The sequence below is a fragment of the Adiantum capillus-veneris genome, chromosome 21 (assembly GCF_014529385.1).
Source record: "Adiantum capillus-veneris isolate H3 chromosome 21, ASM1452938v2, whole genome shotgun sequence".
NCBI lineage: Eukaryota > Viridiplantae > Streptophyta > Polypodiopsida > Polypodiales > Pteridaceae > Adiantum > Adiantum capillus-veneris.
The window spans coordinates 7,403,866-7,424,888 of NC_140951.1; the positions used below are offsets into that span (position 1 = coordinate 7,403,866).

Genomic DNA, 21,023 nt, shown 5'->3' on the forward strand with positions numbered 1-21,023 from the left:
TCATCTTGAGAAAAGTTCAACATTCACTTCCGCTGCACCTTACATTGATATCAGAGCTTTGGCAATGTTCTGTATCACTCAAGGAAAGAACCACAGATTTATTTATTTTTTTGCTTGTTGCGGTCGCACGTGACCCAAGACCTCTTGAGCGTGTCGATTCCTAATCGTGTTTTTGAAGAGTGACAAGAAACCCAAGAAAGAAGGGCTTGTCCAGCCTCCCCTTGTGCCTCTTTTCACTCATTGAGAGCGGACCGTACACTTAGCGGCCGGCCAATCGACGTTGTCAGGAGTTTTTTGGAGCAAGGGATTGCGCATATGTACATACACATGCATGGTGCATCAAATAAAGGATTGCCCAATTTCCATAGCCAGGTGGTTACGTAGGGCCCACGTGTGTCCAGGTAAGACAGGGTGTACATACTGCAACGATTTTCACTATTATCAGTACCAGTGTGTTTTTTCTACAATAAGGAGGAGTTGGTAGCGCGTAAAACTTCTCGAGGAAGCTATCCGCGGGCCGACGACATGAGGTAAGCAGGTACATCAGATGGCATCTAGTGACGTCAGGACGTCGAATGGGGTCAATACTTACACGCGGAGAAGTACGAACACGACGTGGGTGTTTTCTTGTGATACTTATGCAGAAAGGTCATCATGAGGACCACTTTTTGGGGCCACTTCACGTGGTTGCGGGATGCATTATTGGGGAAAACTGAGTGCTAGGTGTGCGGATGATGCAAAAAGGTGACAACTATGCACTGCGAGGTCAGTTTTTGGCCTGTTCGGGGTCCGTTTGAGGTCATCTAAAAGGCCAAGGGTGCCCAACTAATAAAGCTAAGTGTGGGAACTGAAAAAACAAAGAAAAGACCACAAAAAATGTGGAGAAGAGAGGAGGAACAGCCGCAGGTGTGTTTTTGGGGTTTTTGGAATCTGTTTTGGCCGTAAACTGCTCATCCGAGGTCGGATTTGAGCACTTTGACATTGTAGACTGGGGTTTTGGGCCGTTCCGGACGCGATGGGGCTGTCCATTTTGCCAAATTTCTCACTCTTTTTCTGTTGTTTTGGCTGTGTAAGTTTCTCCTATGAGCGAAGTTTCTGCTCCAGTTTGTGATTGTATCTGGCATGTTTTACCATATTGTGTGAGCTATTTGCCCCATTGGTGTTGGCCCAAGCTCATTTGTATCTAATTATCAGAAGTTCCCCTCTTTTGAGTTGAGTTTTTTGGATGTGTGTGTGTGTGTGTCTGTGTGGAGTGGGCAAGTAGATAGTCTCTCTCCTCTCACTCCATCGGTGTGTTCCCTGTCTCGGCCAAGTGTGTTGTGTAAGCCGAGTGGTGTCCCATAGTGTGTGTGTGTATCTTCCCAAGAGTGTGTGTCGGGTCGTTATAGAGGCCTTCTGTGTGTTTCCATCCCGCTCACATTCTTTTGGCGCCCCCACTGAGGATCTTCTTCGAGTACCTTCTGCTTCGAGCTTCAAGCTTCGAGATTCGGGGCTACAGGTTACAGGGACAGGTACAAGTACCGGTGATTCACACAGGTACAGGTAGCTGGAGTACAGTGATATACTAGCAGTGATGTCACTTGCAGTTGTTGTGGGTATGCATCACTTGGCGCCTATTTGAGCGCATTGTCTGCTGGATTGTATGTTACTTGTGGAAACTGCCATTGTACGCATTTGTGGAGCCATACTTGGTTGTATTTGGCAGTCCCAGCCATTTCTTAGACTTGGTCTGGAAGATAGTCATTTCTGAGACTTGACTATACGCGATTTGCATTAGCCTTCGTGTGAGGGTCGATAGCATGAGGTTTTTATTGAGCTGGGAGATTCTCAAATGTGGAGATCCTTTCGGTGATACAGGTAGCTGGAGCACCCTTTTCATGACCTCGCCAAAGGCTATGTACTAGTGAGTCCTATTTGATGCTCGGGTTCTATTGTTGACAGTTTATGCATACTTATACAGTCTATATTTTGGGTTCCTACTGCTCTACTTCTGGGGAAACTCTGCCAAAATTTTTCCAAATTGTGATGGCTGGTTTTTTGGTCTTTTGAGCCATTTATGCTGTTATGCTACTGAAATTTTGGAAAAATCAGAGGATAAGACAGATGTGCTTTCTTGGGAGCTACATGGTTGGCTTTAATGGATGATCAAAATGGCCCTCAATTCACTCCATTTCATTTAACTCAAAGAATCCAGATAAATGTTCATGTGTCCAGGAAGATCTTTTTCCAGCAGCGCATAGTCTTTATGTTCGGGCCAAGAAGATTACGAGAGATCTTGGAATGTCTTTTGCCTGTTGTAATTCCAATGATTAACTATGAAAACTCATTTGATGTGCATGTGTTTGTCCTTATCTAAAGTTGAGCTCCATTGAAGTTTTTGGGGATTGGTAGTGAAAAGTTTTGGGTTCTTGCACGTGTGTTCGAAGGGGTTCTCAAAGCATAGTAACTTGGGTAGCCATGGCTTTCTCTTATCCGGAGTTTCATAGAAGAAGTGATGAAGATGTGGAAGACTTTTTAGAAAATATGGAGGTTGCCTGCATTAGCAACCAAATTCATGACCCGGTGCAGATGTTACCCCTTCTCCAAATTTGTTTGAAGAGTGATGCATGAGTTTGGTCCAAAGCATTTGAAGAGGAGTTGCATGTGGCTGATCCACCTGTAAGATTGAGTTGGGACAATCTAAGGCATGGATTGGAAGTGGAGTTTGTGAAGACAGAAGATCCTGACAAAGTGTGGCAAGAAGTACAGGCTTTGGTGCAAAAGGAAGGTGAGCCAATAGATGCGTACATACGTAAGTTTTCATTGGCATGGGAGCGAATGTGCAAGGCCTTAGCACCACAGGTACCCCCACCTGACATGATGAAGGACAGGTTTTTGGCTGGTCTTTGGGAGAATATACGTTGGAGAGTGGAGCTAAAGAAGCCTAGGACATATGAAGATGCATTAGAGGTGGCCAGGAACAAAGAGTGGAAGTTAAGGAAAATGAGTCAGTTAGGGGTGGAGTCTTTGCCCATGAGCTCTGAATTTCATTCTATTGACTCTTTACAAGGTCGCATGCCAGGGGTTCATCATGAACCAATGGTTCCTGTTACTACTCAGGTTATGCCAGCAGTGGTCACTATATCGGTGCAAGATGATGGGCTAAGGCAAAACATGAGGCAAGTGGTAGATTTGATGAAGAATCTCAGCCTAAACATGCTAGGTCAAGTAGGAAATAATCGAGGTCGAGGGAGGTTTGCAAATCAGCCAGGAGGTGAAGAAAAACCTAGGAATGGTGTTGGACAAAGCAATGGTAGGTTTTGGAGACAAACGCCCACATGTTATAATTGTGGAGAGTTGGGTCACATCAGCCCGCAATGTGATAAGCCACTAAGGATGGGGGGAGACATGTATCCATTGCCAAGACAGGTGCTAACTAGGTCAAATGATTATAGCATCGAAATTAAGGGAGACGAAAGAACCAGTGGACTGACCCAGGAGGAAAAGGGAAAGACAAAAGTGCTAAGTGTAGTCACCTTGGAGAAGGCATCAAAGCTAGAGGATACATTAGTGATGCCTATTGGGAAGAGGACCACAAAGGATAAGGAAGGAAGAAGTGCCCCAGGTCCTAGTAAGAAGAAAAGAAAGAGCCATGAAGGAGAGGATGTCAAGGCCAAGAGGAAAAGGAGACCTCGTCGAAAGTTTCATGTTTCGGATTTTCCACTAGGGGATGGGCAATTAAGCTATGACTTGAAGGAGGATCTGACGAGCAGGAAGGCAGATGTTACTTTTGGGCAGCTTATAGAGATGGTGCCTAAGCTAAAGCGACAGTGGAAGAGGATGGTTAACCCAATGGAGAAAGAGCCAGAGAGAGGTTCAGTAAAGGTGTTGGCAATGGATGAGCTACCAGACATTTGTCCAATAGTAGATGTGTGGCATAAAAGGAAAAATTTGGGACAAGGTTATGTGGATGGCGGAGCCCAAATATGCGTCATAACACACTCATGCGTTGAGAAGATGGGTCTCACAGTGGCTGGGGTGTCAGGTTTTCGGATCAAATTGACAAACCATTAAAAAGTAAAATGCTTGGGTGTTGTAAACAGCTTGGAAGTGGAGGCATATGATGCAAATGCAGTGGTTGATTTTCATGTGATGCCAGCAGGGTTGGGAGCATATCCTATTATACTGGGTAGACCATGGTTACGTGCAGTGGGAGCTGTTCAAGATTGGCGACATGGTACGATTAGCCTCTATGGAAAGACAGGTACCAAGAAACTTTATAATATGGACACAAAGAAACGATTAGAGGAGCTTTATGAAGATGAGGATGAGTTTAGTGATGAAGACTCTTCCACGGTGACAGATGAGGACAATGATAGCACTACCAGCAGTGATGAGGATGCTGATGTTGCATTTCTGTTGATGGACAAAGAAATCCAAGAGTTTGGTTTAGTTGTATTTGCGAATGAGGTTGAAGATGAAAGTGAAGGGCCTTATGAAGTGATTGAAGGGCTGATGCAAACCAAGGTTGAGTTGTCAAAGAAGCAGGAATTGATGACACAAATGATCAGTGGAGACCTCTCAGCTATGGAGAAGGATATAAGGTTGAAGATGAAAGTGAAGGGCCTTAGAAAGTGATTGAAGCGCTGACGCAAACCAAGGTTGAGTTGTCAAAGAAGCAGGAATTGATGACACAAATGATCAGTGGAGACCTCTCAGCTATTTGCACATGCTGGCTAGTTTTCCTGATTTGTTCATTACTTCATATGAAGAGATCAGAGGGTTCAAGGGCGAAGAGATGCATATAGAGCTGAAAGAAAGTGCTAAGCCAGTGCGGCAAAGGCTAAGAAGGATAAGTCAAGAGCAAATGGAAGCCTTGCGAGAAGAGGTGGACAAGTTGTTGAAGGCAGGGTTCATAGTCCCTGTGGAGACCACAGAATGGGTGAGTCCAGTTGTAGTCAGTCCAAAGAAGGATGGGAAGTGGAGAATTTGTGTAGATTTTAAACCCTTAAACGCAGCCACTAAGAAGAACCCATATCCTCTTCCATTCATCGATCAGATCTTGGATTCAGTGGCAGGTTATGAGAGGTACAGTGTGTGTGATGGTTTTTCAGGCTATTTTCAATTGAAGATTGCTCTTAAAGACCGCACAAAGACCACTTTTATTACGCCATGGGGCTGCTATTGCTACACAGTATTGCCATTTGGGTTATCAAATGGACCTTCCTTCTATCAAGAGAGAGCAAATTGGGTGTTGGAACCATTCATTGGTAGTTGTGTTAAAGCTTTTATGAATGACTTCTGTGTTTATAGCAGTAGGGCTGAACACCATGAGAAGCTGCAGATGGTATTGGCTCGATATGATGAATGTGGAGGACAACTAAATCCAAAGAAATGTCATCTAGCACAGCCAAGGGTAAAGTTATTGGGCCATATGGTGTCAGAAAATGGCATTGAGGCTGATCCAGAAAAGGTTAAGTCTATTATTCTTCTTCCATCACCTACGAGTATGAAGCAATTGGCAACCTTTATACACAAAGTGAAGTATATGGCAAGGTTTATTCCATTGTCTTCTCAGATTCTTTATCCATTACAACAAGTGGCAAAGCATGATCCATTGCAATGGGATGACAAGTGTGAAGAAGTGTTTCAAGAGGTGAAAGAGGTGCTAGGGGGGTTGTCAGCCATGCAGGCTCCTGATTGGGAGAAAGTTTTTTATGTAAATCCCTCAGTAGGGGATGATGCCATTGGAGCCATGCTATTGCAAAAGGGGAAGGGCAGCCATTATATGAGGCCAGTGTATTGTGCAAGCCGAGTGAAGTTGGTAGCGGAGAGACAGTTCTCGGAAGTAGAGCTAGTGATGGCCAGTGTAATATTTGCTTGTCGACGATTTCGTCATTACTTGCTACCACGGCCTTTTGTTTTTTTAACGAGTTATGCCTTTTTGCCACAGTTAATTAATGGTACTAACATGTCAAATGTGGTGAAGAAATGGGTAATTGAGCTGCAAGAGTTTGAGTTCTCTTTTCTAGTGGAAGATAGTACAAGGGCTACCCTAGCTGATTTGTTGACCTACAAGGAGAATCCCCTTATTGTTAAGGAAGAGGTGGTGAGAAAGGTAGTTGAAGAAGTGCCACAGATCAGCAATGCACATGTGTTGTTCTTTGATGGTTCATACAGAAAGAGCCATGATGCAGCTTCAGAGGGTATAGCACTTTATGATCCAGAGGGGAAGCTAGTATGCAAGAGAGGGTTCAAATTGGATGCTCATAGTAACAATGAGGCTGAATATGCTACTCTGGAAGCCAGATTACACATTTGTTTGAAGCATGAGGTTCGAAGGTTGAGCATAAAAGGTGATGCCTTGTTAGTGGTGAAGCAAGTGCTGGGTGTGTGGAAGAGCAAGAACACCTCATTGAAGGAAATGTGCTTCAAAATTAAAGGCCTGTTAAAAAACTTCGAAGCATGGATCATCAGACACATTGAACGTACTCTAAATGGAGAGGCACATGAAGCAGCTCAAGGCATGATTGGGGAGCTATTTGTGTTGAGGACCACTTTACCTCTTTATCATGGCCGGGAAAGTTTGGCTCAAGAAGAGGAGTTTTTGCTAACAGGAATCATTCCAAAGGAGATTCAGAAGTCTAAGAAGTATGGCTTTGTGCGTAGAGCATACAGGTACAAATTGATTGGTGATGTCTTATACATGAAAGGGGCTGATCTCGTGTTGAGACGTGTACCTTGGCGAGAGGAGCTTTATAGAGTGTTGGAAGAGAATCATGAAGGTGCATGTGGTGGCCATTTTGCTCTAAAGATAACCTTGCATAAGATTTTGCAAGAGGGGTATGTATGGCCTAGTTTGCACAAGGATGTTCACCATTGGTGTAGGTCTTGCAATAGGTGTCAAGCATTTGGGAAGAGAGTGTTGAAGCCAGAGCTACGAAAAACCATTATGGCGTTTGATGTGTTTGAAAAGTGGGGGATTGATGCAATAGGCCCGTTACCTATCACAAGCAGAGGCAAAAGCTATATCTTGACGGCAGTGGATTATCTCTCTAGATGGGCAGAGGCTATAGCAGTAAAACAGATCACTGCAAAGGATGTGGCAAAATTTGTTTATGATGAAATATGTTGCAAGTTTGGAGTGCCATTAGAGCTACTTTCAGATAAGGGGCCAGGATTTAGAGCTAAACTGCTAGACTTCTTATGCGCAAAGATGAAGATTAGGCACCAGCATACCACTCCTTATTACCCACAGTGTAATGGCTTAAATGAAAGATTCAATGGTGAGTTGGTACAGATTCTTTCGAAAGTGACAGAGCACTAAGGAAAGAATTGGGATTTGGAATTGCCTAGTGCATTATGGGCTTACCGTACTTCGGTGAAGACAGGTACAGGGTTTACTCCATTTCATTTGGTATATGGAAAGGAAGCACTATTGCATGTGGAAGTAGAGTTGCCTGCAGTAAAGATGCTAGAGAAGCTACTTGGGCCGTCTAGTAATGCATTCAAAGAGAGGCTCTTACAGTTACAGGAGGTTCAGTTGGATAGGATGAGCGCATTGGAGCATTATGGGCAGATCCAGGATAAGGCTTTGGCAAAGATAAATGAAAGGGTCAAAAGTAAGGGTATCAAGAAGCATGACTTGGTTTTGCGCTACAACAGTAAGCTGGACAACACCTTCCAAAAGAAGTTTCAAATTAAGTGGGAAGGCCCTTTCAAGGTAGTGGAGCGTTTTTTGAATGGTACATATCAGTTGGCTAACCTGGATGGGGTTCTACATAAGTCAAGGGTAAATGGATTGCGTCTTAAATTGTATCATGCCAGGTTAATGATGGTGGAGCAACATGAGCTGTCTGTGGATCAAACAGTGTTGGTGAGGGATGAGGAGACCTGTGATGCGGCGAGTCTCATATCTCTCTTTGCTGTTGTTGATCATGAATGATCTAGTAGGCTAGGGGATGGGCAAATTATGTCAGGAGTTTTTTGGAGCAAGAGATTGCGCATATGTACATACACATGCATGGTGCATCGAATAAAGGATTGCCCAATTTCCATAGCCACGTGGTTACGTGGGGCCCACGTGTGTACAGGTAGGACAGGGTGTACATACTGCATGCGATTTTCACTATTATCAGTACCAGTGTGTTTTTTCTACAATAAGGAGGAGTTGGTAGCGCGTAAAACTTCTCGAGGAAGCTATCCGCGGGCCGACGACATGAGGTAAGCAGGTGCGTCAGATGGCATCTAGTGGCGTCAGGACGTCGAATGGGGTCAATACTTGCACGCGGAGAAGTACGGACACGACGTGGGTGTTTTCTTGTGATACTTATGCAGAAAGGTCATCATGAAGACCACTTTTTGGGGCCACTTCACGTGGTTGCGGGATGCATTTTTGGAAAAAACTGAGTGCCAGGTGTGCAGATGATGCAAAAAGGTGACAACTATGCACTGCGAGGTCAATTTTTGGCCTGTTCGGGATCCGTTTGAGGTCATCTAAAAGGCCAAGGGTGCCCAACTAATAAAGCTAAGTGTGAGAACTGAAAAAACAGAGAGAAGACAAAAAAAACGTGGAGAAGAGAGGAGGAACAGCCGCAGGTGTATTTTTGGGGTTTTTGGAGCCTGTTTTGGCCGTAAACTGCTCATCCGAGGTCGGATTTGAGCACTTTGACATTGTAGACTGGGGTTTTGGGCCGTTCCGGACGCGATGGCGCTGTCCATTTTGCCAAATTCCTCACTCTTTTTCTGTTGTTTTGGCTGTGTAAGTTTCTCCTATGAGCGAAGTTTCTGCTCCAGTTTGTGATTGTATCTGGCATGTTTTACCATATTGTGTGAGCTATTTGCCCCATTGGTGTTGGCCCAAGCTCATTTGTATCTAATTATCAGAAGTTCCCCTCTTTTGAGCTGAGTTTTTTGGGTGTGTGTGTGTATGTGTGCGTCTCTGTGTGGAGTGGGCAAGTGGATAGTCTCTCTCCTCTCACTCCATGGGTGTGTTCCCTGTCTCGGCCAGGTGTGTTGGGTAAGCCGAGTGGTGCCCCATAGTGTGTGTGTGTGTATCTTCCCAAGAGTGTGTGTCGGGTCGTTATAGAGGCCTTCTGTGTGTTTCCATCCCGCTCACATTCTTTTGGCGCCCCCACTGAGGATCTTCTTCGAGTACCTTCTGCTTCGAGCTTCAAGCTTCGAGATTCGGGGCTACAGGTTACAGGTTACAGGTTACAGGTACAGGTACCGGTGATTCACACAGGTACAGGTAGCTGGAGTACAGTGATATACTGTACGTGAGGTGGAAAAAAGCAACCTTGGTGTGAGCGCAAGGCCGCTAAGGGATGCGTCCGCGGAAAAGAGCAGAACTTGGGTGAAGAGAAGATCCTTCTCTAACACAGATTGCAAGCGAAAGAAGAACCTCAAGAACTTAAGAACCTCAAGAACCCAAGAACTTCAAACCCCCAAGAACCTCAAGACTCCCAAGAACCTCAAGACCCTCAAGAACCCAAGACCCACAAGAACCCAAGTTCCTCGTGAACTTAAGAACCCAAGACTTCAGTGGATGGTCATCACCCGAAGCGGCATGGATACCGTGGCTCTGAAACCATGTCAAAGGTGCAACGGAAAAGGATGAATCGGGTGATGAACTTGTCTGCAGCTGCGAGCAAACCACCTCTCCGTACAAGGGCAGCCAATAGATCTTGGATCTACAACAATAGATCTCCTCGTCGTCAAGCTCCTAGCGCATACCGCCCGCCAAACGGGAATGGGAACACACCGCAAGCAATGGCACACCGAAAAGGGTGTGCACACATGTAAGGTGCAGCAGAAGTGAATGTTTAACTCTGCTCAAGATGAGTGCTCCGAACTGTGCTCAAAAGTTCCTGCTGCCTCTTCTGCCAAAAAGTGCTAGCGCTAGGTTTCTTGATATACTTGCTTGTGAAAATTTCCCTACCCAGTTTCCAACAAAAGTCACTTAAAAATAATAAGTGAAAAATGTCAAAAATAGGGAAAATAGATTCTGTGCATTGGAAATGCTTCTGATGGATTCTGACTCTAATCTGATGGTCATGCTGTGTGGAACCAGAGGATATGCATCTAATCTAAGTGTCTAGACATGCACGATCTGCGAACAGACTCACAAAAGTGCTAGATCACTTATTATTCTAGACCGACTTGACTGAACTAAACCCTAGTCATGCTATAGCTTGTCCACGGACACATAGGGTTGGATGTGTCACGTGACATCCCCTCCTTTTCAAAGTGAGGTACTAGTACCGAACTGTATGGCGTCGAGGGAGATCGCCAATAACATCCGGAATCCTAAAAAGGACTCTTCGCCGGCCCACTCTAATGTGTGGGTCGTGCGATACTTGAACTTCATAAAGGTCTGCAATGCCTTCTTCTTTGGGCCGCGCCGAAAGCGACACAGTCTTTTGCGGCTCCTTCAATGCTTCAACTTCGTCTAGAATCATGCGTCCACCTTCTTCAAGAATCTCTGAGGCTGAAAATTCCTGAAACCACTTCCAACACAAAAACATGAACATACCCATTCGATGTAAAGTGACTGGAAAAATTCTAGGCTTCTTTAAAAATTGTGCATGCATGTAGATGAACAAAGCGACGGAGTGCCAAACTGTTCATTAAATACACGTAAACAATGAATTCGAAACTTGTCTTTCTTATCTATATCAATCAATTGTAGCAAATCACAATGGAAATGCCGATGCTTGATGCTCAATTCTTTTTGTGCTCTTTCGGAGACTGTGTCATGCCAAGGAAGAGACACGGAATGTGAATTCCTTGAATGCAAACATTTCATCTTTTCATGAATAATCCGCATACATCCGTGCTCATTCATGAGCAAATCGTGTTCAGCGTACAATATGTCATGCCTATAAAAAGGGATCACATAAGGACGGTGAGTAAAATACAAGAAAGCATCACGAATGAAACACTCGAACAATGCGTGCTGACTAATCATTCGAACACATAATACTTCCTGTGGGGGTTCTTTGGACCTAGGCTCGAGAGCCAAGATCGGTTCTTCGTGATTGATCAAATCTGCAATGAGGTTAGCTTCACTAGAAAAAGGATCTACTAAACCATCATCCTTGTGAACAATCACATCGTTATCCTGCAAATCATTATGCTCGTGAATAATCACATCTTGATCATGCAAATCATCATGCTCGTGAGTAATCACATCTTGATCATGCAAATCATCATGCTTATCATTATCATGCAATCCATCATGCTTGTCATTATCATTCAAATCATCATACTTATCATAATCATGCAAATCATGTGTGTCATGCTTGGGAGAAGAAGAGATGGAGAGAGTCTCCTTTTCCCGAATCTCTTGCATCTGTGCCTGCACTTGAGAAAAGAGTCGCAACATCTCTTTCATGTGCCAGTGGTTCATTGCTTGTCTTGCTTTCTTCTCGCGATCAAATTCTGCTTCTCTTTCTTCGCGCTCACGATCAAATTCGGCTTGTCTTACTTTGGCTTCCAAGTGTGCTTGCTCGCGCTCACGCGCTATGGCTGCCATTCTTTCTTCGTCCTTACGATCAATTTCTGCTTTTCTTTCTACTGTTCTTGCTTCGCGTTCTAAATTGTTGTCCATAAACATCTACTCCAACTCCTCCATAGGAGTTAGTGCAATCCTTGGCGTAGATGGGGAAGGGGGACAGTCAGAAAAACCTCTTGGTGGGGAACATTCTTCTTCGCCAACTCCATGCTCATCACCCTCATGCAAAGTATCCATTCCGCTTCGGGTGATGACCATCCACTGAAGTCTTGGGTTCTTAAGTTCACGAGGAACATGGGTTCTTGTGGGTCTTGGGTTCTTGGGTTCTTGAGGTTCTTGAGGTTCTTCTTTAGCTTGCAATCTGTGTTAGAGAAGGATCTTCTCTTCACCCGAGCTCTGCTCTTTTCCCTAGGCGCACCCCTTGGTGGCCTTGCGCTCACACCAAGGTTGCTTTTCCCCACCTCATGTCGATTGGCCGGCCGCTAAGTGCGCGGTCCGCTCTCAATGAGTGAAAAGAGGAACAAGGAGAGACTGGACAAGCCCTTCTTTCTTGGGTTTCCTATCACTCTTCAAAAACACGATTAGGAATCAACACGCCCAAGAGGACTTGGGTTACGTGCGACCGCAACAAGCAAAAGAAATTTCTTGTGGTTCTTTCCTTGAGTGATACAAAACATTGCCAAAGCTCTGATACCAATGTAAGGTGCAGCAGAAGTGAATGTTGAAGTTTGCTCAAGATGAGTGCTCCGAATTGCGCTCAAGAATTCCTTTTACCTACGGAAGGGAGAGCCTTCCGTTCCTTTAGTGAGAGAGTGCAATGGACACAAACAAAGTGATCACTGTGAACGAAGGTGTTGAGACTGAGAGATAGAGAGAGAAGAATGCGACACCAGAATGTTGTCAAAAACCCTCCTCCGAAGGCCCCACTCTCTATGGCGAGAGCGGTCTACTTATGATTGCAAAAATCTCTACAAAGCTTTAAACTAGCCGACGATGTCGACGACAATGAGGACGACGACAATGAGGACGGGCAGAAATCTGAAAATGCGAAAAGGCTGAAATCTGCAAATCTTTATCTGCTGAATTCTGACTCTATGTCGATGACAACGACGATGCAACGACGACGCGCTGAAAACGCAGATGCTGAAATCTGTGTTTTCCGGGCTAAATCTGCAAACTAGGCTGGATCTGACCGAACGACAAGGATCTGCTGCGGGAAGGTGAGATCTGCGAGGTTAGGGACTTCTTCTACGATGTTTGACTGCTAAAAGCTGAAAACGCTGATGCTTCTTGGTTTTGTCGCGAAGATCTGCAAAAACGCTGGTTGGTCTGGCTAATCCAAAAACGCTAGGCTGAATTCTATGCTTGCCGTGGAAATCTACTAATGCTAGGGCTGATCTGTTCTCATGCTGTGGAATCTGCTAACGCTAGGGCTGATCTGTTGTCATGATGTGGAATCTGCTAACGCTAGGGTTGATCTGCTGTCATGGGCTGGGGCTGATCTGCAATGCAAAATCGCTGGAGGCTGATCTTGATGCAAAAATGCTGGGCCTTCTGATGGCTGAAAACGCTAGGTTTACCGCCGGTGGGGGGTCTTGTTGAGAAGGTGCCTGTTGAACGCGAAGTTCCTGCTGCCTCTTCTGCCAGAAAGTGCTAGGCTAGGTTTCTTGATATACTTGCTTGTGAAAATTGCCCTACCTAGTTTCCAACAAAAGTCACTTAAAAATAATAAGTGAAAAATGTCCAAAATAGGGAAAATAGGTTCTGTGCATTGGAAAATGCTTCTGATGGATTCTGACTCTAATCTGATGGTCATGTTGTGTGCAACCAGAGGATATGCATCTAATCTAAGTGTCTGGACATGCACGGTCTGCGAACAGACTCACAAAAGTGCCAGATCACTTCCTATTCTAGACCGACTTGACTGAACTGAACCCTGGTCATGTTGTAGCTTGTCCACGGACACATAGGGTTGGATGTGTCACGTGACAACACACTGGGAATAGGGAGCACTAGCAAGAGGGATGGAGATCGCAAGGGGAAAACGCCAGATAGAGAGAGATCCATGTGGAGGAAAAACGCTAGAGAGAGGAAGTGATTGCACACCAGAAACGCTAGCAAGACAAAACGTTAGAGAGAGTGTGTGCCCAAACGCTCGATCTCTACACTGACCATATGCCAAAAGTACAAGAGGAAAGGGAGGGTGGGGGGGGGGGGGGGGTTGTTGCATTTATAGGTTTGCCCTATCTCTAGCAAAACCCCACGGTCCTGATAAATGGCTAAATAATGTTAATAAATATGTAAACTCACCAAAAGTGACCTGAGACAGATATTTAGTAGCAGAACTCGCTAAAGTGACCTGAGACACATATTTAGTAGCATGACTCGCTAAAGTGACCTGACACACATATTTAGTAGTAGAACTGCAGAAGACTCGAGACTCTGACCCAGGGAAACCCTAGGAGCCAGGGGTCCCGCCTCATGCCAGCCTACCGCGTAAGCAACACAATGAAGTGCACCCCGTGAAACGGTATATCTACCTCAAGTACGGCCGGGCACAGCCACAAAATAGCTCACTCCCTAATCTGCTCCTATGAGATACTGGAGCTACCACCGGACAAAAAACTGACCTCTAACAGGTTTCAGATGCATGGCTTTACTATGGACAGAGTGCCATCCTTTCACTACTCCTTGGACGCACCATCACTTGCATTCACACGTTCAGAGATCAACAAGATTATCACACAGGATCTAATGCAAATTAACACCTAGAGGACATGGATGACTCCTGCTCGAGAGTTGGCGGAGAAAATTGTGTTTTACAAAGAGCAATTTCTTCAGGATGGATTTATTTTAGGGCCGATTCACACCTGTCACATGGGCTTCAATGTGTCATGGGAAAGCTTTGGACCTCCTCCCATCTGCTACAGATAGAGACAAATAGATCCACTTCGGTAACTCAAGAGTAGCAGATATGCTATGTGACTTAGAGCCAGAGACAAAGTAGCAATACATATGCTGATAAGGGGACGATTTCATTGTCTTTTCAAAGAGGGATTTGGGCCTATGTCCAAAATGATCAATTACGCTGATGAGATGGCTTGGGCTATCCTCGTTGGGGCTTCGCAGGCACAAACATGCTTCTAAAGCAACAGCTCTCAATGGGACCCAAAGACACGTCAGCTTCCAGTTCATGGGACTCTCCAAGATAGCGCTACGAAGATTAGTAGATCTCAGCCCTCATACCTACTGCAGACCATGTCACCGACATATCTATGATCATCACATCCACGCCATTATTAAGAAGCACGGAGCAGCTCTTACAACGTTCTTCATAGAGGAGGAGATTGACACCATGATGCATGTGATTGTACTTATAGGGGAAGCTCACTGAGGATGTCAGGCTTTGGCAAATAGGCTACCAGCTGGCTCTAATAGATCAATCATCTGTTCACATTTGGTGTTTGTTACTTTTGTCTTTTGTATTTTCTATACTGGACATTTGGATTATATGACAATGATGTAATTTTCTCGTATCTACAAGATCTTATGTTAACATATTTCGCCACATCCTTACATTTTTATTTTCTTGTAATACACCTTGATGAACATGGTAAATTTACAAAATGAGTACTCTCAATGATATAAAAGACATAAACAACACATTCTCTAGACCAAAACACAAGGAGCCAAATGACCAGAATGTGCAATGACATCACAAAACTCAAATGCCTAGGGAATGGTAAATTAAACAGTGATAGTCATTTAGTCACACAATACTCTTTGCATGAATAGGCATGCATGTCATTGCAAACGCAATGACTCGCAGAGCGAGTATACATTACACACAGACTCACCTTACGGGAGATGAAAGCCAGATTTGTCTGTTTGGAGTTTGCTTGTTGATAACATAAGTACAGGATGCCCCTAGCTTTATAGTAAGCACCCCCTCCTAAAAAATCAAAAAACATGATATGTGAAAGACTCGTAGAGCCTCAAATGCTAGAGAACAATTAGTATCGTGCAAATGTTGCTCATACCGCATAATCTATGTCAAAACCATCTATATCGCATTCCTCCCCAAGCTCCTAATTTAGGTTTAAGAAAAAGAACAGTGCATTAGTCAACATGTAAACTTCATAAAAGACTGTTGTTTGCTGATACCATCAATACTCACATCAAACCTTTCTTGAAGATGATGAAGGAGCTCATCAGCCAATTTGTGAAATTCTCTCTCATCTAGCAAAGAGCTGCAAAGTAATTTTGGAAGATTACAAAAATAATCTCTTCAAATACCTCAATCGTTGTAAAATTCTCCGTCATCTAGCAAACATGCAAACCTTTGAGAAACACAGTAGGAAATGATTTGGTCGTAACTTGGATGACAACATATTCTCATACCAAATATTTGGCGGGGATACCAACCAAGTTGATAATCTAATTGACTAAAGTACACTCACCAAGCATATCTATGATTGCAATAAACCCTCAGAATCCACAAATATTACAGTCATTTTTATACTCAATGTGCGAGTCAAGTTCAACACAATTTGTATCATGTACACGTACTGTACATTATCACTAAAACAGATAGCCAAAACACCCAAGTTATTGTTCTTCTTGAATTTAAGAAAGACCGAAAAGAACAAAAATGTTTTAAAAAAATTTAAAAGTTGAGCCAAACTATTAAAATTTCAAACAATTTGGAAATCTTGGAAACAGTTGATGGCACCATTCATGATTTGCATTATCACGCATGTAGCCAACATACAGTACATTCGGCCATCCAGAACATAGGGTACGTAAAGCACGTGCTCTGAACCTAACAAAATTGTAGGTAGGGATGCCAATGGATGCAACCACGGTGTACACACCACTACATGTGAATGATTACTCAAAGCGAGATTTCGGCTGTAATACTCGCATCCCATGTTTTTATTTTGACAACAAAATCCGCTAGTGAATTAAAGAACACTTACTTCACGATAACAAGCAAAAACATACCTCAAGAGGAGTGCCATAAAAAGGTTAATAGGCTCGAAGACTTAGCGCATCTTCTAGTACTTACTTTTCTACAAAGTATGCACGAAACTGTTCTTAAGAATAACTGTGTCCTTTTTTGCACCCAACGTTATACATTGCAATCCATTTCTCAATAAACAAACTTTTATGTTTCAATTCTGTGCACTTTGATAAACTAGTGCTGCTGTCTTTGAAGTTCTCACATGGAAGACAAATTAAACAGAACTAATTACTCAATATGGAGCTTTTTGATCAGAAATATGCTGATTGTAAAGAAGTTATGGGATTATTTTATAAGAGATGAGCCAAAAAGCCTGGTAATGTGGCACCAGCAGCGAATCCGCATGGTAGGAAGAGATGTCCACAGAAAGCACCACCAGTTTCCTACCCCAGAATGAAAGAGATGGGATTTCAAGGAGGGACATGCCTTCTCTCAGTTTGTCATCCTCCATATCATTAAAAATGAAAACCATTCCACATATTCAGTCATGCAAGACTTCTCAAACAGCAAGGAGTACATTGGAAACCATGTTACAAATAATGAATCCAGAGTAAATTTGGCAAACCTTCAAGGACAAAATCGCCAGTTACTTAACCAAGATCCAGGATCTCAAAGAGTTATGACACTCAATTCAATGCCTGCTTCCTACCTCACTTTCAACACTCTGAATTTGCCAACGAACAGTCAACCCCCGTACGTTATAGAGCTTGTGAGACTTTTGTTGCAAACAAGCAGAATGCTATGCAAATTGGAGTTGTACTCTTCAAGTTACGACTGGTGATAAGTGTCACAAAGTGATGATGTGGCATGACCAACTCGAAGAGAAATGGCTGAGTGGACAAGAGAAACTTAACCGACCAACTTGAAGAACTTATGAAGCGGGCCCAAAACCCTAAAAGACAGAAGCTTGGACTCCGGGAGAGATTTTCGTAAATGTAGGCCATACGGAATTCCACATTTTGATCTACTGGTGCCACGTGGCAGGCTGTACGGATTTCCACGATTTGTGCTGGGCTGATGACAGGCAGTTTTACGTGAGCTTTTGGAGGCAGACGCTTTTTGTTGAACAGTTGTTGCCAGAAAGCTGAATCATTTTCAAACGCATTGATATCGTAAACAGCACTCGATCTAATTGTCACAGGGCTGGGGCCTTACTTTGCACAGCATCTCGACACAGAGTATGAGAGCAGAGGACCCTCGGGAGTTTTACTTTGTAGTGATAAATAATAAAGAGATACCGAAAGCGGCGCTAGTCTTTGGGGCCAGTGCTTTTGGGCGTGGAACTCCGCCGTGCCCTCTCTCTCTCTCTCTCTCTCTCTCTCTCTCTCTCTCTCTCTCTCTCTCTCTCTCTCTTTGTGGATTTCCGCAAAGCATTTGACATGGTACCGAGAGCTCGACTGATGCGCAGACTGCAGGAGATGGGGGTGCCCACAGTGTTGATTTGGGGGATTATGGCTTTATACAGATCAGTGATGGGACATGTACGCACCCCAGAGGGGATATCTGACTTAGTTCACTCCACTATCGGGGTGAAACAGGGTTGCCCATTGTCTCCTACTCTATTTGGTATGTATGTTGATGAGGTGTCTGATTACATTGACAGAGAGGGTGATAGAGGTGCCCAGCTGGCAGGGACGTGGATCCCATTGTTGTTATATGCTGATGATATTGTCTTGATCTCTGACTCACCAGAGGGTATGCAGCGACAGTTGGATGCATTACACAGTTTTGCAGAGGATAGTGGATTGTCTGTAAACCTTGGTAAAACCAAGGTCATGGTGTTTAACACCACACCGCAGTGGATCAGGAGATCGGCACCGACCTTCACGTATGGTCAAGAGATTGTGGAGTATACAGATGCATACACTTACCTTGGGATAGTCTTCACTGGGCCGAGGTTTTCTTTGGGGAGAGCAGCAAAGACTAGACTGACCAGAGCTTATGTGGCCTTGGGAGGCTTGGAGAGGATGTGTTCGCAGGTTCAGTTCCAGGAACCTCGGACAAAGTTATGGCTCTTTGATACTTTAGTAGCCTCAGCTATGATGTATGGGGTACAGGTATGGGGACCTTCTGTAGGCCAGGATGGTTGGAGACGTATGGAGAGGCCCTTGGTATCTATGATCTCCCGATTGATTAGAGCCAAGGCCTCCGTACCTCACGCGATCATTCGAGCAGAGCTAGCTGCCCCCCCCATGGAGATTGAGGCGCTTACCAGATCAGTGTCCTTTGTGCACAGCCTATGGGATACTACTAGAGACAGATATGCTAGATTGGCCCTTGAGTCTTCCAGACAGTTAGCTCTACAGGGGGACACTTCATGCTGGTATGCACAGATGACTTCATGGTTTCAGACGCATGGCTTCACCATGGACAGGTTGCCCCCTTTCCAGTATTCTCTTCAGGCACCCTCGCTGTCTCTTACACGGGTGGAGATCACTAGACTCATTCGTCAGGACCTGATCCAGCTCGACACCAGGAGGACATGGATAGAGCCGCCTCAGGAGTTGAGCACGAAGATGGCTTTCTATAGAGAGCATCTTCTCCACCTCACAGGAGATGGGTTTGTGATTCGACCCAGCTACATGGACACACATATGTCTCATGGTTTGCGTTGTGCCATTGGTCAGATACGCACATCCTCACATCAGCTCGAGATTGAGACCGGTAGATTCAGAGGGATACCAGCAGACAGCAGGATATGCCGATTATGCCAGAGAGAGCCAGAGACAGAGTTGCACTACATATGTCATTGCACAGTGTTCTATGAGATACGGGGGCGTTTCCACTGCTTATTCAGAGAGGGTTTTGGTCCTCTATCTAGGGTCATGAGTTATGAGGATCAGAGATGTCTTGGACTATATCTACTTGAGTTACACAGGTATAGAGACACTTTACTGGGGAGAGCTAGAGAGAGGCAGTCCCAGAGACACATTACAGATTTCTTTTCACTAGATATGGGACAGCCAGAGGAGCAGCCACCACTGCAGAGCTCGTCCCACACTCATTCGACCACTACTGGCACTCTCATCGACCGAGCATTGGAGCTACAGAGATACAGACGACCGCGACTGAGGAGAGGAGCTACACAGCATCGACGGAGACTACAACAGAAGATTCGAGCCATACTCTCTCGACATCCAGAGTGCAGATGAGGATGGATCCTCACCATTTCTTCCATCTTTGTTTCACACACTGTTACATCCAGTTTACCGGGTACCTATTGTATCAGCTGCTACACCCACGTAGTTTTAGATTGTAGTAGTAGTAGTAGTATTTTGTTCCACTTCTAGTTCTTTTGTACCCAGACATGGTATTAGATTCACTATTTTGTAACTGATTGGTCTCATAGGTCATTTTGGCCTTTTGAAGACGTTAATATAACATTTCATTTCATTTCATTTTCTCTCTCTCTCGTAATGGTGGTATCAGAGCTCAAAAAGATTCTTCTTCTACAAAGGATCAGATCCCTTCTGCACCACACACAGGTTCTCGAGGAGAATCTGATAGAGCAATCAAGATTTTGAATTTTGTTTGACCAAGAATTTTTGTCTCTGTCTCGGACTTACTAGCCTCTCCCGCACATAGTCCATCGTGCATCGGGCACGCTCCCGTCTTCATCGCTCTGTCTTAGGGAGCATAAGCCATAAAGAACCCATGTCACGTGACACATCCAACCCTATGTCTCCGTGGACAAGCTACAGCATGACCAGGGTTCGGTTCAGTCAAGTCAGTCTAGAATAGGAAGTGATGTAGCACTTTTGTGAGTTTGTTCGCAGACCGTGCATGTCCAGACACTTAGATTAGATGCATATCCTCCGGTTGATTCCAGTCAGATCCCATCAGGAGAATTTTTACAGTGCATAGACCTATTTTCCCTATTTTTGACATTTTTCACTTATTATTTTTAAGTGACTTTTGTTGGAAAGTAGGTAGGGCAATTTTGCTAAGTTTGTATATAAGCAAACCTAGCGCTAGCACTTTCTAGCAGAAGAGGCAGCAGGAGCACCTTGCTCAACAGGCAACTTCTCAGCAGGACCAGAACAGCATGGCCTAGCGTTTTTGCAACAGCATTAAGCTAGCGCTTTTTTGCAAGACACATCAACCTTGGCATTTTTGCATTGCAGAGCAACTTCGGCATTAGCAGACACAGCAGATCCACTTGACGACAGCAGATCAGCCCTAGCATTAGTAGATTTCCCCCAACAGCAGATTTTCAACCCTAGCGTTTTTACATCAGCATCACACTTCAGCGTTTTGCAGATTCACCGCGACGGAACGTCAAGAAACACCAACGTTTTCAGTTTCCAGCAGTCAGATACCGCAGTAGAGCCCCCGAACCTCGCAGATCTCAACTTCCCCCAGCAGATCCTCGCCACACGGTCAGATCCCGCGAAGTTTGCAGATTCAGCCCGGAAAACACAAATTTCAACATCTGCGTTTTCAGCGCATCGTCGTCGCGTCGTCGTCCTCGACATAGAGTCAAAATTCAGCAGATATAGATTTGCA

General features: G+C 44.5%; 1 protein-coding gene across 1 annotated transcript in view; it reads right to left on the reverse strand.

The window, feature by feature from the left end:
• The window catches only part of FH (frataxin-like protein), a 97,121-nt gene that overhangs the window by 36,102 nt on the left and 39,996 nt on the right, over positions 1–21,023 (reverse strand). Inside the window, exons 2-4 of the mRNA XM_086493124.1 lie at positions 15,672–15,744; positions 15,535–15,582; positions 15,352–15,446 (exon numbers count right to left, since the gene is read on the reverse strand). Of these exons, the coding sequence (XP_086349250.1) occupies positions 15,352–15,446; positions 15,535–15,582; positions 15,672–15,744 (216 nt within the window). The remainder of the gene's footprint in view (positions 1–15,351; positions 15,447–15,534; positions 15,583–15,671; positions 15,745–21,023) is intronic.